The sequence below is a fragment of the Montipora capricornis genome, chromosome 3, assembly GCF_036669925.1.
Source record: "Montipora capricornis isolate CH-2021 chromosome 3, ASM3666992v2, whole genome shotgun sequence".
NCBI classification, from domain to species: domain Eukaryota; kingdom Metazoa; phylum Cnidaria; class Anthozoa; order Scleractinia; family Acroporidae; genus Montipora; species Montipora capricornis.
Genome location: NC_090885.1, coordinates 33,103,398 through 33,120,897, shown reverse-complemented (window position 1 = coordinate 33,120,897; position 17,500 = coordinate 33,103,398). Strand labels below are relative to the sequence as shown.

The following is a 17,500-nucleotide window of genomic DNA, read 5'->3' as shown; positions in this document are numbered from 1 at the left end:
AAGGCGCAAGAGAAGAAAAACAACAAAAAAAACGGCAAAAAGTACGGCAAAACTACAAAATTTCCGTGAAATCCGCGAAATCCGTCGTTTCCGTTGTCATTGGGAAAGGCCTTGAGACAACTGCTCAAGAGCACTGGAAGTTTCGACCGAAGACTTTCTTGATAACTGCGAACGGAACAGACTATACGGATTGCGCGGAAAATTTCAAATTTGATTAAATTCATCTCTCTCAAACTGCAAGTATAACACTTATCTGAAGCAACTCCTCGATATCACTGGAAGTTTCAATCAAAGACTTTTCCAATAAAACAGCGGACGAAACGGATTATACGGATTTTGCGGAAATTTTCAGATTTGATTAAATTCATCTCTCTAAAATTGCATGTATAACACTTATCAATATGGATATAATAATACTCCTTGTGTACAAGGCTGTCGTGCTTCCGTCCCTCCTTTATGGCTCGGAGACCTGGACGACCTATAGGAGACACCTTAACGTCCTGGAAAAGTACCATCAGCGCTGCCTGAGACGCATCCTGGGTGTGACCTGGCAGGATCGACGGACAAATTCCAGCGTCCTTGACGAAGCACAATGCACCAGTATCGAGGCCATGATAATCGAAAATCAACTGCGTTGGACTGGTCATGTTGTCAGGTTGATGGACTCGCGCCTCCCCAAGCAGATCCTCTTCGGAGAGTTGGGTTCTGGCACCAGAGCACAAGGGGGGCAGCGAAAGCGTTTCAAGGACAATCTCAAAGCAAATTTTAAGGTGTGCCAAATTGGTCTGACGACCTGGGAAGATCTGGCACGTGACAGACCCAGATGGAGACATGCAGTCCGGGAGAGTGTGGCGCTATTTGAGAAAGAGCGGCGTCAGAAAGCGGACGAAAAACGCCAACGCCGTAAAGAACGTGAAGTTGCCCCTGCTTTGTCGCAGCAGGCCTCCTACATCTGCCCCGCCTGTGGCAAAGCGTGCCACTCTAGAATTCTCTTTAGCCACCAACGGGTGCACAAGACTAGAAGTTGAATAGACAATCTTATTCGTTTTAGAGGGATACCATGAATAATAATAATAATAATAATGATAATAATAATAATAATAATAATAATAATAACAATAACAATAATAATAGTCACCTGAAAGAATTCAATATAATGGAGGGACTACAGAAAGGCGCCAGAGTTGGCTGAAGCGGCACGACAGACAATCTATTGATAGACAGAATGGTGACTCTTCACTGCCACAGGGGTAAGAGGAACCTTAGCATGGCCTGGGTAGATGTTAGGAAAGCCTATGATTCGGTCGACCATACCTGGTGGGCTAAAGTCATGAGGATTCATCGCTTTCCTAAGTGGTTATGTGGAACGATTAGTCATCTTGCTGCTAGCTGGAATACCAATACTGTTGCTGTCACGAAGCAGGGACCTGAGATCTCCCGTTCGATCCGGTTTATCAAGGGGTTACCTCAAGGCGACGCCCTCTGTTCGCGCCTCTTTACCTTGTAGCTAAACCCAGTAGCCTGGCTATTAGGTGCCACCGAGGGATATAGGCTTTCGAAGCCTATAGGAAGAAAGGTAACCCACCTGTTATATATAGACGATCTTAAGGCGTTCGCATCGTCTGAGGCCAAGCTGAACAGAGTTTTGAGGTCTCCTGGCAGTGCTATGCAGGATATGGGCCTACATTGGAACCCCAAGAAATGCAATGTCCTCCATGTCAAGAGGGCCAACCAAGTGAAAGATGCGGTGGGGATGAAGCTGGACCAGTCATCAGTGGTTGAGAGCCTCAAGTCAGGGACCAGTTATAAGTTCTTAGGAGTTCAAGAAACAGTGACACAACATGAAAAGCTGGCCCTTGAGTGCGCAGCCAAGGTGTATCTGAGAAGGTTATTGGTGATATGGTCTAGTCCTCTGTCAGATATTAACCGAGTAAGAGCCAGAAACCAGTACGCAATGCCAGTCCTAATCTATCTGATGTGGACTCAACACTGGCCGATCACAGAAATACGAGTTATCGACAGAGAGGCTAAAAAGATCACCTGTGAAAACGGTGGGAAGCATCCCTTCAGCTCGACATCGATAATGTATTTGCCAAGAGGGAAAGGAGGGCGTGGCTTGCGCTCGGTTGAGCGCGAATACAAGTTGACCAAGATCAAGGCGGCAATAAAGCTTTGTCAGAACATGAATCCCTCTATGAGAACAGTGCAACAGTTCGAAGAGAGGGCGGTAGAGAAGGGACGCACTTCGCTGATGAAGGAAGCGCATAAGTTTGCCGAGGAACTGGGTACGAGCCTGTTTGGAGTACCCTCAACCGTCGTATCGGTATGTGAGCGATCCTGAGACGGAGATTAAAGGGCCAAAGGTGAAAGAACACCTCAAGAAGGCAGATATGGAGAAGCTAAAAGAGAAGATAAAAGAGGAGAAGTGGCATGGACGGTTCTTACAGGCTACAGGCTAGGTGGCAGAACAGTGAGTTAAATCAGAGTGGATGCTTTGCGTGGTTGCGTGATTGGACCTGTGCTCCTAGCCATACCATCACTAGGGTAATGGAATTGTACGAGCACCCTACGCCCACACGCCCACTAAGGTGTACACAATCCACAAAACAGGTGCAGCACAGGATGACATCACGTGTAGACTGTGTGGGAAAACTCCTGAGACTCTTGTGCATGTGCTAGCACGGTGCTCTGCTTTGGCCCAGTCTAAATATCTGGAAAGACACAACGCAGCACTAAAAGTCCTCTTCTTCGAGATGACTAGGGATCTGAGGCTAATTGATTCAGTCCCTCCCTGGTACTTGTGTGCAGTACCCAAACCAGTCTATGAGTCATCTAAGGCATTAGCGTTTTGGTATGTTCCAGTTTATGCGGAACACACCATTGTCAAGGCTAACAGAGTGGACACTCGATTTGTGGACCACAAGAATAAGACGGTGTGGGCTGTGGAGATGTCCTGTCCGTGGATGGAACATCGGGAAAAGAAGTCCGAGGAGAAGACGGTCAAGTACGGGCCACTGCGATTTGATCTAAAGAAACAGTACCCTGACTATGACATTGACCTGCTGGGGGAATGGTCAAGGGATGTAGACCTGACAATGAGGAAACTCTTTGGCAGTAGGGGCTATGACGTTTGAGAAGGATGCAGAAGGCTACCATTTCGAGTTCTCTCAACAGAGTGAGAACTTTCAAAGCTACCGTCAAGTGACTTTCCCCGTGGGAATAGTATAGGAGCTCAATATAGTTTTAGTATTAGAGAGCCTTAGATTGTCTGTAAGATTTTTTATATTTTATCGCTAATTTATTTATTTTTTTCAACTAAGCAGTTTTCTTTTTATAGTTTCTTTAGATCGCATAGGTTACGCTGCGCGCCCTATGTTGTTCTATTTTAGCATTCATACGTTTACCAACTGCACATAATAATAATAATAATAATAATAATAATAATAATAATAATAATAATAATAATAATTATTATTATTATTATTAATTTTTTGTTCTATTCTTTTTCTTCTTTCTAATGAGAAAAAAAAACCCGTGAAATCCGCGAAATACGTCGTTCCCGTTGTCACTGGGAAAGTTCTTGAGTCAACTGCTCGAAAGCACTGGAAGTTTCCACCATTTGATTCATTTCATTTTAATTTTTATTTACTTTTTTCTAATAGGAAAAACAATACTCCGTAAAATCCGCGAAATCCGTCGTTTCCGTTATCATTTGGAAAGTCCTTAAGACAACTGCTCAAGAGCGCTGGAAGTTTCCCCCGAAGACTTTCCTGATAACGACGGACGGAACGGATTATACGGATATCATATTTGATTAATTCATCTCTTTCGAACTGCAAGTATAACATATGGTATATTTTTTCTTCAGCTCACTTCATTTCACTTCACTTTATTTTACTTTATTTCCCTTTAATGACATATTTTCGACAAATATGATTGTCACGTTTTAGGGTTGCCCAGGTGTGACTGTGATTGGACCTTACTGAGATAATGCAGCCATGTCGGGACCCAGGGGAATAAAGAAATTTTGCGGTTGACAAAACTACGGTCTGCCACCCCGGTAAGGCTCAGTTTGTTACTTTAAGTACCAACTGAATTCTTCGACGAAAATGGGCGGGGCAGCAACAAAAAGTGGGTGTGGCGACGATATAACAATTTGAGCCCATTCCATAGTTCGGTGATTTCGTAGTATTCCAAAGGAAAAAAAAATGGAATGGGGACATTTGGGAAACGATCTACCCATCTACCGATCTATCCATCCATCCATCCATCCATCCATCCATCCATCCATCCATCCATCTATCTATCTATCTATCTACCAACGCCATTTGAACAGAACACGTTACAAAAAGGACCATGAATCTACCCATCTATCTACCAACGCCATTTGAAAACGTTTGAGTAATTGGTACCTGCATTTCGTCCTTCCATTCTCGAATGCCTGTTCGATAACCGCTATAGCTGATGGAGTCTGAAGCAAAAAAGTCAAGATGTGCTTAAAGAACCATCAAGATGCAACTACTGACACGACCCGAAAACAATTCTTTTAAATTATCAGTGTATTAGTGTTATGTATAGACTACTAGTCTGAGGATCGAATAACGGTACCACGTCATAAATGAAAATAATGTGGAAGTGACTAATTTTAATATTTTGTAATCCGGCAGCAACTTAGGGAGTGCAGTACAGACATCACATACAGCACTCACCGGCGTTGTCTGTTGTGGTGTTGCGGTTGAACTTGCATAATAATGGCCGCTTCGTGAACCATCGCCCCTAACGCACATCAGTAAATCTGTATCGGCCTTGAGAGAGAGAGAGACAACCACGTATGATAAGTTCAACACCTTCTTTGCCCTGGATCCATCCATACATAACACACAGAAAGACATAAGCAGACAGATTGTTGCTAAAATGCTGGGCTCTTATACTGGAAGGCCCAGCAAGACAAAGAAACATGATCTTTAAAATGTAACTTCGAACAAAGTGATGCATGAGCAAATGGCGAGCCTCTGGAAAGGCTTTGGGTTAAATTAAAGAAAGGAAAGTTAATTTGTGAGAACTAAAAGACCACCCTCCACTTCACCTTATCTTACTTAGGAGATGAAATCTGACAGTGTCTTGCTCAATTTCATGATCGGTTGCAGAGCGCATTCGACTGTTTTCCTGGCATAGAAACGGAGCTATATGCATTTAAACGCAAGACCCTTATCATCATCATCATCATCATCATTATCATCATCACTATTGTTATCAAATATCGACAGATAGAAACACACAGACAAAGTAACCGAAGCACAAATAGAACAACAGCTATTTAGCCAAGGATACTTTTCCCTGACTCTAACTTGTCTATTACATTGTCTGCGCCTTTACGTAAACTGTAAACATGATCATGTGTATTACGATTTGAAAACGTTAAGCTCACCATGTCTTTATTATCGCTAAATCCCACTGCCGCCCATTCTCCCTTGCCGCTCACCTCGAACAAGACCGTAGTGGAATTGGTCGCTTCAAAGGTGATCAAAAAATCGCAGTTTTCACTGGACGTACAGGAATCGGGGGAAAAAAAACAACCCCTACCATTGTTACAGTCGTCCGTGGTAAACTATGAAAGTGGAATTAAAAAAAAAATAGATAAGAAAGTCTCAAGCACAGTGACGAAAGTATAGATAAAAATAAGAAAAAAAAGGTTTAAAATGAGCAGAATTGATTTATTTTTGTTACAAGTATACCAAAAGGTCGAGTTGGCCGAGTAACGCTTGATAGGGACAAAATTGATTCTCAAAAGAATAATTTCTAAGCCCACGAAAACCTGAATATGGAAACAGGCCTACACAAGGCGAAAGAATATTAGCCGGTTTCTTTCGTTCGAAAGATTGTGGTAAATGAGCTACTTCATCTTTTGGAAAATGCTTGCCTGTCCACAGCTGACGTCGTATGTCATCGGATTCGTATATTGCTGTATGAAAAGCTATTACTGGGAAGGTTTTACAGGGGTTTTCTTTAAAGTTCATGACTACAAGGATGTTCACTTCCCGATCATCTCAATTTCTGGTGGATGCGAATACCGACAATGACGACATAAGATTAATATGTCGGGTTCCTTCGTCGTCCTCAATATATAAATCTCATGTTAATATTGATACAAAAGCTCACTCCCCGTAAGTCAAAGAGTCAGATAACTTACCGTAAGTCCATGAGATTTGCTTGAAAATTGGAACAGCAGAACAATCGATGAAAAGAGCTAGGAGTGAACAAAATTGACATAATTAAATTGAGGATTTCGTACGTTTAGAGTACGGTCCGCCAAATGAAAATCCTTGCTCAACTTGAACGGGAACTTTTCGGAAATAAAATAAACTAACAAATACATAAGTAGCCATTTATACAAACAAAACTTCAGCATCGAATATTTTCAAAACATAGCTGTGGGAGGCATCGGTTTTTCCTTTTTTCCTTTTCCGGGCGAAATACTGTTACTCAATAGTAATTATCGAAAATTAATTGCAATATGTTGTATTAGACTACACACAACTTGAGAAGAATTAGGCTGGTCGTAATGTTAATTAACGCAAATGCTTTGAAAACCATCCACGAAATCGTACTATCTAAAGTACCATGAACCTGGATAGCTAACATGCTCTTGCCGTGCTTTTATAAGTGGGAGGGTATAACATAAAGAACTGTTGGAAATTTGGAATTATGTCAAGTGGCACTTTTTGTCTATTTGTGGTTTGAGAGCTCCGCCAAAACGACTCTTTTTATGACCTCGAGCTTAGCCCATTTTAAAGGCCTGCTGACTGTCTTTATTGAGGGATGGGTTTTCACCGTGAGCAAATCAATTTTAGCCGGGTAAAAAATGATGGCTGTTGGAGGCTATTGTCGAGTGACAGTTAGAATTCGTGACTGGATGATTATTGTTCCAAGACATAACTGCATATTTAGTGTGTGGGGCAGAAATCACCAGCGCTTTCCGTGTGAATTCTTATCCTCAAATCTAAAGCATGATCCCCAAGAACACGAACGTTATTCGGGATTTATAAAACAGGCAGAGAGAACAGCCGAACGTTCCATCCCAGTGGACCCTAAAATATATAAATTGCCCAGCAATATTTGCATTTGTAAACCAATCGCGGAAAAAAAAAATTGCACTGTACATCACAAACGAATTTCTAGTTCTAGCGTATTTACACCTTGAGATGTATATGGTGGTCACGATCCTTCTCGTTCAGAAAGACAAAAAAATCATTGAGTCTAAATGGGGTGTTTTCAGCGAGGTCAATGTGTAGCCGCGCAAAGTTATTTTTATAACTCGGAGTATTTCCTATATTCCTTTGTAAAGCTTTGGTTCCTTCTGTTATCTAGCCTTTTTTAGTTTTTATCACTTAGCTTAGTAACGCTTAGTACATATTTCCACATTTTTATCGCTTTTCATATTCTCACGTGTGATTTTACTTCTTATATGCAAAGTTTTATTCATTTTTGTTAACTTGAAAATGATCTCAGCGAGATCGAAACGTCGTAGATTTTTATCGCTAGTTTTTGTCTTACAAAGTGTATTTGCCCAGAAATGCTCCTTAAGGTGATTCCCTTGTTTTAAACATAACATTGCGACTTCGGAGATCGCGGGCCGGCCATTTGGAGAGAGGCAACAAAGGCCCCTTTTGCTGTTCAAGAGCTTTTAAGTGCAGTCATGATAACTGTTCTCGGTTAATTATGGAACTCGCCCCATTCGTTTCGCGGAAAATGGTCATTTTGAAGCCGAAATTGCCCCTTTGCTATCCATTCATCATCGTCTTGCGAAGAAAAGAGCACGGTGACCCCCATTTTTAATGCTTTTATTTACTCGTAATAGGTACACGGAAAACATATTTTTTTTAAGGAGAAAAAAATTTGGATAGTAGAAGTTGTAGTATTTACATATAAATGACGTGAAACTATATTTGGAGCCCGACACTGAGTGCAAGGTGATGACTGTCGCGGTCCAATTTGCTTACATTTCTTTGCAAGATTGAGCAATAAGAAATCACTTTACTTGAAGATTATAGCCCAGACAAACAAGGTGGTTCAAGTTTTCAGTAATAGTCAGTAGCTTTTGCTACATAACAACAATTTTTCCGGTTGATCTAGTTTCGAACGCTTCTCTTGTAATTCGACGTAAAAAACACTTAGAATAAAGGGCATACAGCACAAAAACAGGCACGGTGGCCCCATCCTTTTATTGCATTTTTTTTAATGTCATGTGTATGAATATCAATTGGGCCAAGTTTAAAAAAAATCTGGATAGTACATTATTTTCAAGGGAATTACATTAACTTCCTCCAAGCCAAAACATTAATGATTAACATGCTTCTAGAAATGACACGTAACATGAACTTCAAGGGATTTGAAGAAAGTTAATTAAAGGTTACGAGTTTTGACATACGTATCTTTGTTTGTCAAAATCTACATAGCTGTACACAGGTAAAAGAACTAGCGACTAGATCAGAGTATGTTATTTCGTTATACACCGGCTTACCTTAAATACATGCGACATGATGATGGTCTGGTAAGTAGGCAGTTTTCGATTTGAATATACCTTGTGGACCTGGAACTTAATTTAAAAATTGCAGCAAAGCCCTAATCTTGTGTGAGAGGCAGTGTTAAGAGACAAAAAAAGACTGAAATTAACGTTCAATCTCTTTAAACGTCACATTGTCACAGGAAGCTCATCATATTGCTTTACCACGGCTCATTTCATTTTCCTCGATTCGGCTCTGACAGCGAAGAACTATTTTTAGGATGTAGGCATAAAAAATCGAAGTTTAATCGTAATATCGTAAAAAGCTTTTCCTTAAATTGGAAATAACTTTTCTTTGCAACGTTATCAACAGCTCTTGAATTGCAATGACGTGTTCATGAGCAAATTAAAACGCAATGTAAATGAATGCCACTGCAAAAAAATACACATACATTATGACGCGACATTCTACGTGTTCCGGAGTTGTGTCCATCATTGAGATAAATGTGGTTACGAAGGCCAATATGCGTCAGTAGTGGTATATATATGCTAGTCTCTCTCCCGCCGCTATATTTGTTGTGGCGAAAATTTTTTTTGAAGAATGGCGAACAGACTAAAGATAAAACAATGACAATCTCTTAAATTTCATACGAAGTACGGAGGCTCGAAATAGTTTCTCCTTTTTTCAAACAAATAAACATATTCTGTCCTTAGATACAGTTAGGGTAATCATATCAAGACGAAATTTGGCCAGGGTATTAAGTATCCATCATAGATTTCTCACATCACAGGTTCCTCCAAAATAACGTTACCATGGCAACGATATAAGACATTTCTTTGAGCCTTAAAATCGAGATATATTGTCTTTTTTGAAAAGACGGGACGGTGAAATCTTTCTATTTAGCGTTACCAGATAATGTTAGAAATAATCTCTAAAATATTTAAAATTCAACAAATTCTTTTGCATGGCTAGTTTTTCAGAAAAATCAGTGTTTTTGGAAATGTGTCTTTAATTTTTTTTTTTTTTCACCTACAGATTTTTTTTAAAATTTGAAAGACCAACGTCTTAAATTAATCTAAGCTAACAAGGAAAAAAATTCACCGTCCGGAAACAGAGATATAAATGAGTGAAGTTGCAAATTAAGGAAAAGTGAGGGGGTTACAAGATCAGCATTTACGCATGCGTCACCCGCTCACTCGAGTCCGCACTCGAGTGGAGCTACAATCCAATAGTAACCATTAAATCATTTGTGTACAATTTTCGTAGTTTCCGTGAATAGGAGATGTCTATTTATATTCCATATATATAGAAATTAGAAGAAAGGTGAGCTTCATATAGTTTCCTGACCGCGCGCGATTTGGTTCCGACGCGCACCTCTCCCACGCGGAGAGTAAACAAACATGGCTTTCCAACTTTGCAAAATCTTTTTTCGTCAAAATTATGTGGACGTATCATTTTTTCGAAAAGTTAATCGTAAGAAGGCTGAAAGTTCTTTGGAGTCCAACACAAGGTCAAGTTAAAAAAAGAATCATTTTCTACTGTTCTTCTCAACATCTTTATCTGATTCTAACAACCATCGATCGAGGGACACAGCCGTCCTTGGAGTCGTGAACGCTACGGAAAACAACAACAAACCGCCAAAGGGGGATTCCCATATTCGTAGACCAAGTGAAGAAGAAACTGCTCCAAACTTTGTCCCTTTTTGCGAAGAGCTCAAGGTTGAGCTCTGGACCAAATTCCACCGATTTCCTCGCTCAGGTAAACATTAGTCTTTAGATTTCAAGCACAAGTACCCTCGCGCGCGCACGTGGTTGGGAATTTGATGCATGCTCAAATGGCGATCTTCGCAAATTCCTATTCTGTGACGTATGTTGTGCGATGGAAAAAATGAGAAGCTTTCACATGAAATATCTCCAGTTTTCTTCGATGAAATTTCTTCAAATTTTGGAGAACGGTACTTACTGTTTACCCCTTCAGTCTGCCAATTCAACAAGAGATTTTGTAAGACAATTTTTTAAGTGGAGCTAAAAAACACAAATTCGCTAAAAGCGGCGAGACTACCTTTGTAACCCCTATCTTTTTGGCGTTCACAAGATTCCTCTGGAGAAATATCAGGTAATGTCAAAGTTTAGGAAAATTTCACCGAAGGAAATAGAAGAAAACCTTACCTTAAGACCAATCGTACCAGAAATTCTTTCGTTTCTAGCTATGCTGATAGATACTATAATTAACTTGCCAAAAGAAACAAGCCAGTTAATCTATCTTCGTATTGTGAATGAATGAATGGTTTATTAGATTTATGCATATTTATATATTTTAGATTATTGTATATTAGTTTATTATTAAAAAGCATGTTAACAACAGGAAAGGCCAAGGCGTCGCGATGTGTTTGTTTGCATATTTTAGCTTGGAATCCGTATATTCTTTAATGAAGCAATATAAAACGAGATTAGAAAATAGAGCTTCAAAGAAAATAACGGGCGTCAACCAAAAAACGGAGTTTAAAAAGTTGTTTTAAGTTCAACGGCGGGTCAACAGTGCAAGAAAACCACCAACTCGCAAACCGCAAACCAGCAAAATGTTGTCAGCAAAATCATGTGAATACTCGCCTATTTGAAGAATAACCAGGCCTTTCATTCCATTGCTGATGTTTTTCCATCTCTTTGAAACGGTTAGTAAGCGAAAACTTGCATTTTAAGAGGTGAAATCCAATCTTTCGTCGCGCCGTAGTAAAAATATTTTCAATTAGCCACGATAGTTTCAGCACGGAACAGATTTCAGACCGTGGTCCGTATCGTAAAAAGCTGTACCATCTACTAGCGCGCGATTAGCCAACCAGATTCAAGGATTTAGGATTCCGGCCCGCTAAGATGCTTCAGAAAAAAATAATATATGATATTTGGAATTCTATTGTAGCACATGTTGTTTGTTTGTAATTTATTTTATTTTATTGTCTACTTGTTTGTTTAGGCACATTTGATTATATTTAGATAGAACTTGCGCCTGTTATAAATATTAACAAGGGATCATGATGCTCAAAAATTCAGATGAAAATTAAGGTTAAAAGAAGTTAAGACAACGTAGGTATCGATAATACCCATTAATTGACTTCAACATTATTTTTTTCAAGCTTAAATGAATATGTTTCTATAAATTTGATGGTCAAGAGATTAACCATAAGTTCCATGTCAAGAATAGCTTGCCCCGAAAACTGATGAAGAGCTGAGAAAGCGCCTTTACAGCTTAGTTGGATGTACCGTCTTTTTCCCCCTGAATAAAATACCCCACACCCTGCACCAATGAGGTACCACGATTTTGATCCTTCAACTGGATCGGCTTCCTACACCAAAGTATTTGAAACATTCGTTTCGTCTCCATTCTTAGATTTTCGCTGAAGATAATAAACAGCTAAGGGTGAATTGCTGAATTCGCATGCGCAAACCAAGACAACAGCCATATCAAAATTCTGGGTATATTGTCGAAGGTATCGAAATAAAAATCTGCCATTATGTGACTTATGTGCACAGGAAGCCAACAAACTGCAAATAGAGTGACTGTTATTATCATCATCTCGATCATCCCTCGCCGTTTTCGAACTTGCTTGACAAAAGCTTTTTGTCGACGGCTAAGACTTCCAGGAGTATCGTGTCTCCGTAGGTGGAACGCGATCAGCGAGTACAGAGCCGCCATGATGATAAGTGGGAGCGAGTAGGTGATGATTACTCTTAGGGTTATAAAAGAATGGATATTTCTTCATCCTCGTCCCACTCTGGTTCACATAAAGGCTCAATTTCCTCTGATAGTTCTGCTTTGAATTTGTACAACTGTCCACTACATACCACAGCAGAAAAGAGCCAAACGGCGACGATGGAGCGCATCACGGCTTTCTGTGACAGTGGCTCCCTCCCAATGCACACAATGGCTAGATATCGGTCAGCGGCAATGACCGTCAGCGTCCATATGGACGTGCAAATAGATACGACCAAGAAAAATGGAATCAGCTTGCAAAGCAATGTTCCTAATATTCCCCATATCCAACAGTCTCCACAAAGAAAATATGGGATCGAAAAAGCCGAAGCTGTCATGACATCGACCAGATCAGCAGCAGCTGTGTTGACTAAAAGCCAGTTGAACGGATTTTTGCGGATGTTACCGCGCGTGCGCACAATATGTATGATAAGAGAGTTACCGACAAGTGCGAACAAGAAAATTATGACATAACCACTAACTATGGCTATCTTGGTCACAGCATTGACTTCTTCTATTTCTTCTTCGTTACCACCTTCCTCATACTCCAGGTCATAACTCGCTGTTGCGTTGGACGTGTGATTTAAGCATTCCATATCACTTCCACAGGCTCTAAAATAATAAAGGAAATACTTTGAACAAAGTTACTTTTTTTCAGTTTTCTGAGGAGGAACATTTAACTAATAGGGATTTGGTATACTTGCCGAGAGGACTAACGGACAAGCAACTTGTTTGTTGTTGTTCTTGTTGTTTTTGTTGTTGTTGTCGTAAGCTAGTCATTTACTTTACGGTGACCGTCTCTTTGATAAGTCTCTGCCGATAAAAATCAACTAAACAATTGCTATTTCGACAAATTCAACAGTTGTCGTTGTATGAATGAAAACTTTCGAATTTCTACCCGAGTACAAATCATGCATCCTCCTGCTTCTTGACTTCCTAAATATTTTGATACCCTAAATATTTTGATTGTTTACTAGTTAGCATTCATGTTATGACTGCAGAAACTCATATGAACTAAACTAAGACGTCATGATATCTCCACTTTTGGGCAAAGAGAAAGGATAAGAATTCAATAAAAAAGACAAAAGAAACTGTTCTTGAACAAAAGAAAAAAGGCTTAACAGTTTTCAGGTCGTGCACTCTTTAAGGCTTGTTAACGGTATATCAGTTCGACCAGATCAAGAGACGGTTGGACTGGTAGTACATTAGCCCGAGCAGATGCCTATAACAGACAGGGGTCGGCCTGTGGGTTGGGCGAATTGGTAGGGGTGCTGCTCTGAATTTCCTGTGAATGTGACACCAGCGGTTGGGTTCTGTTCAGATCTTGGTAACGATGTTTCCACAGCCACCGAACGCCCACTATTTCTTCGCTATGTACGGTTACCACACAGCGGTCGGCTCTTCAGACTCTCCTGTGGGTTTGGCACATTGGTAAGGGTTCTGCACCGAATTTCCTATGAATGTCACACAAGCGGTTCGGTGCTGTTCAAATCTTGGTATAACGAGGTTTCCACAGTTGCCGAACGCCTACTATTTCCTCGCTGTGTGCGACAGAACATCAAAGTAGTTTGATCCTCTTCTTGCAGACCGCTTCACTCCAGGTGCTCTCATTTGGCTTTTTTTAACCAAACATAATGATTAGGCTGTATTCTAGGGTGCGGTTTACACTTGGTTACAGTACCAGGCCTTGTTTTTCGCTGGCGCAATGAGCTCTTGCTACAGATTCTTCGGAGATAGGTAGGTCTTGCGGTTAGCGGAAGCAGGTTGCCTGTGCGTCTGATGAATAGTCTTTGAGCAGGAGGAGAGCCAATACCATCATGCACTAGGTGTATTGCATGTGATAGTTAAATAGGGCCAAATATGGATCGAACTTTCCAACGACTGTATTCTTCATACGTTCTCAGATCTTAACTGCACTCTCTTGCTTTGAAGGTTGCGAGGCGAAGAGGTAATATGCTGCAAATGCTAGTTTTTAGGAAACTGTGAAAAATAGGCACAATTATATTGTGTGTTATTGTACGAAATGACAGTCTCTGGTATTCCATTACGGCTAAACTGCATTTCAATTTCTCAAAGCCAATTCTGGAATCTGCTACTGACTCCTGTCAAACTGTAGCAGGTCTGTTCCAAACTTTTGCCATGGCCTTAGCGGAATATTCTATGGTATAAGCGGTTCTTGAAGCTGCTCTGGCTTGTACGAGTTACATACTTCACACATGGGAATGAAATATTAGACTAAGGAAACCAGGAATTGCTACTCAAAAATATACAAAAATGAAATCGGCAAGTTTAAATTTTCACGACTCAGCCTTAACAGCGGTGATAGATGACTATCAGAAAACGCTTCTGGATATTATTAACTGTCAAAAATCGGGATTCAGACGGAAATCGGTGGTATTAATACTGGTTAAAATAAACAATTTATTGTCTTGATAATGCGTACGTACGTGCTTGGCATTGCTGGACAAGTACAAATAAATAAATCCTGATTGTGGTATAATGTTTCGGGTTTGTTTTAGACTGTGCTAGTGACCTCAGTTTCTGGAAAACAGCTACTCTAGGATATGAGTGATTTGGGGAGTTTACTCTAGTTGGATTAAGGGAAAATGCAGCCACGAGGACAATGATACTCCGTTATGGAGCTTACGTCTTTTTTTCCGATCAACTTCTTTTATCACCACCGAGAAAAATCACGGATGATCGTTTGTCATTTGTCTGGTATGTACGTTCATATTGTGAAATACTGAGCGGTTTTCTTACAGGAACAGTTTTCTTTGGGTGTTAAGGAATATTACTATTATCACTGTTACAGCGAAACACGTTAATTACGTTTTTTGATTTCTTTAGCCTTTCTTTTTTCCTTAATTAGGTGTTTTTCTTTTTTTGGGTGCTTAACACTACTTTATTAGTCGTTAGTATTTGTTATTGTCCCGTTTCACTGTTTTCAGCTCACTGTTATTCTTGTTACTCATGCATTTGTATAGATGCGGCATTATTTGTCAAGTTTTTTAGAATAAATAGGACCTAGGTCGACGTTTTTTATGCCAATATCTCGAAGTTTTTATAAGCACCAAGTTTTATTTCGTTGAGTCAGGACACCGTTAGGGTAAATCTTTCTTCGTGTTATCCGTGTCTTTTCCTCATTTGTTAGCTATCGTTTTCGCAAGTTTCGTTTACTAAATCACTCTATTTTTTCTGGTTCATATTTAGTACCGTAGAGTGTGGATGTTTTGATAAAGACCAGCGAACACGAATACGCGTAACTTCGGTTACAATCACAATGGAGCAATTCAGTATTGAAGACAAAAAATGAGTACTTACCAAGTGAAACTCCCTTATACTTATCCGGCTACAGAAGTTATTTAAGAGCTTTCCTTTAGGCAGATGTAGTTGACACTCCTAGATGTTGCCAAATCTTCTGCCCTCCTTTTGTCACTTAAATGACCTGGTACTATTTTGATGGACGTTGTCCCACCTCTCTCGGCATGTTGTTGGTTTGAATAATTAGTAAACGTATGCGCTTTCACAAGAGGATGTTGATGTATTGACTCTGGGTGGACTTCAGTAATCAACAAGATCAAAAAATCTGTTTTTTAATTTGTTATCATTGACGAAATTACAGATTAGGCCATTTACACCTTCTTGCTCGTTAAACTTTTTTGTTGATAGAGGTCCAATTTTAGTACAGTATTACTTGTAAGTTCAGGGTGAATTTAATGGCCGAATCGCGCCTGTCTGTCAGACTGAAGAAAGTTTTAGCTGCTTTTAAGTGTGAATTTTGTTAATGGATACTATGAAGTCTTTTCTCAGCAGCAACGGTGAATTGGTCTTTTCTGATTTTAAAGTTTTGATATAAGTTTTATACTTATGGAACTCGATATTTGAGGAATAAAACTCAACAGCTACTACACCTTCGAACATCTGCTTACCTAATTATTCTCCGGTTAAACATGAAACGTTAGTGATGTATTGGTGTATATGTTAATTTAAACACAGGCAAAGTATTTCTTAACTTTTAGGCTACCGAGATGCAACTTGTTTTGCCTGGCATACACTTTTCATGTCTCAACAGCAACGATGAATTGGTTCTTTTCTGATTTTAGAGCAAACCATTTTAAAGTTTTATACTTATGGAACTCGATAACTGAGGAATAAAACCCAACCGCTATTACACCTTGGAACATCTGCTTCCCTAATTTTCCGGTTAAACATGAAACGTTAGTGATGTATTGGTGTATTTGTTAATTTAAACACAGGCAAATTATTTCTTAACTTTCAGGCTACCGAGATGCAACTTCTCTTGCCTGGCATACACTTTTCTCAACAGCAACGGTGAACTGGTTCTTTTCTGATTTTAAAGCAAACCATTTTTAAGTTTTATACTTATGGAACTCGATAACTGAGGAATAAAACTCAACAGCTATTACACCTTCGAACATCTGCTTCCCTAATTTTCCGTTTCAACATGAAACAGTGATGTATTGGAAAAAATTGAAAAAAACTCGTAAAATATTCACGGACCGGTCGAGTTCTCCGAAATTTTGAAAGGATGATTGCTAACGAATTGAGAACGATTTTTAACAATGACTAAAGGCCGGGACACACTAGGCGACAAGTCGCAGCGACATGTCTCTGCGACAAGTTGCTCCATGTGTACTTGCAAAACAAGTCGCTGCGACACGACGCCTGTTCGGAGCACACGCAGTGATCTCGTATAAGGGGGAATATGAACTAGTTTTCTAATTCAATGTGACTGACCATATGACGCTCTCTCATTGGTTCATTTATATTTTGTCGCAGCGACTTGCTGCCGGAAGTGTACACACAATGCGAAACGCTGCTTTCGCTATTTTTGCCGCTGAATTCGTGCGCCTGATCGCAGCGACACAATTCTGCCGCAGCGACCATGATTTTCACGAAATTCACCGCGTCACACAACGCGAATTGTTGGGGCGACTTGTCCCCGCGACGTGTCGCAGCGACTTAGCACCTAGTGTGTCCCGGCCTGAAAGAATCCTGTGTTAAGCATGAGAATTTGACGAAGAGGTAAATGTGACTAAATTTCTTGCGTGCCTTGCTATTTCTGTTTTGATTGTTGTGCAAATTTTGACAAAGAATATTAAATTGTGAAAAAATATGTACGGATAGATCGTTAAAAAATCTTTATTTTTAGCGGTTATTTGAACAAAAAAAGATGCAACGCTTGACGAAAATGATATTTTTGTTAATACTTGAAAGAAGAAAATTTT

The 17,500-nt window shown here is 39.9% G+C and overlaps 1 protein-coding gene and 1 pseudogene across 4 annotated transcripts in view; both read right to left on the bottom strand.

Moving 5' to 3' along the window:
* Positions 1–8,697, bottom strand: part of LOC138042950 (ferric-chelate reductase 1-like) — a 119,523-nt gene extending 110,826 nt beyond the window's left edge. For 3 of the 4 annotated variants that reach the window (XM_068889020.1, XM_068889021.1, XM_068889023.1), the window contains exons 1-5: positions 8,522–8,697; positions 6,191–6,247; positions 5,429–5,608; positions 4,710–4,805; positions 4,413–4,471 (exon numbers count right to left, since the gene is read on the bottom strand). In XM_068889020.1, coding sequence (XP_068745121.1) covers positions 4,413–4,471; positions 4,710–4,805; positions 5,429–5,608; positions 6,191–6,247; positions 8,522–8,539 — 410 coding nt within the window. In that variant the 5' untranslated portion in view covers positions 8,540–8,697. The remainder of the gene's footprint in view (positions 1–4,412; positions 4,472–4,709; positions 4,806–5,428; positions 5,609–6,190; positions 6,248–8,521) is intronic. The other variant, XM_068889022.1, reaches the window with a different exon arrangement.
* Positions 8,698–11,747: 3,050 nt separating this feature from the next.
* LOC138040121 (prolactin-releasing peptide receptor-like) lies at positions 11,748–12,869 on the bottom strand (annotated as a pseudogene).
* Between the last annotated feature and the right edge of the window lie 4,631 nt (positions 12,870–17,500).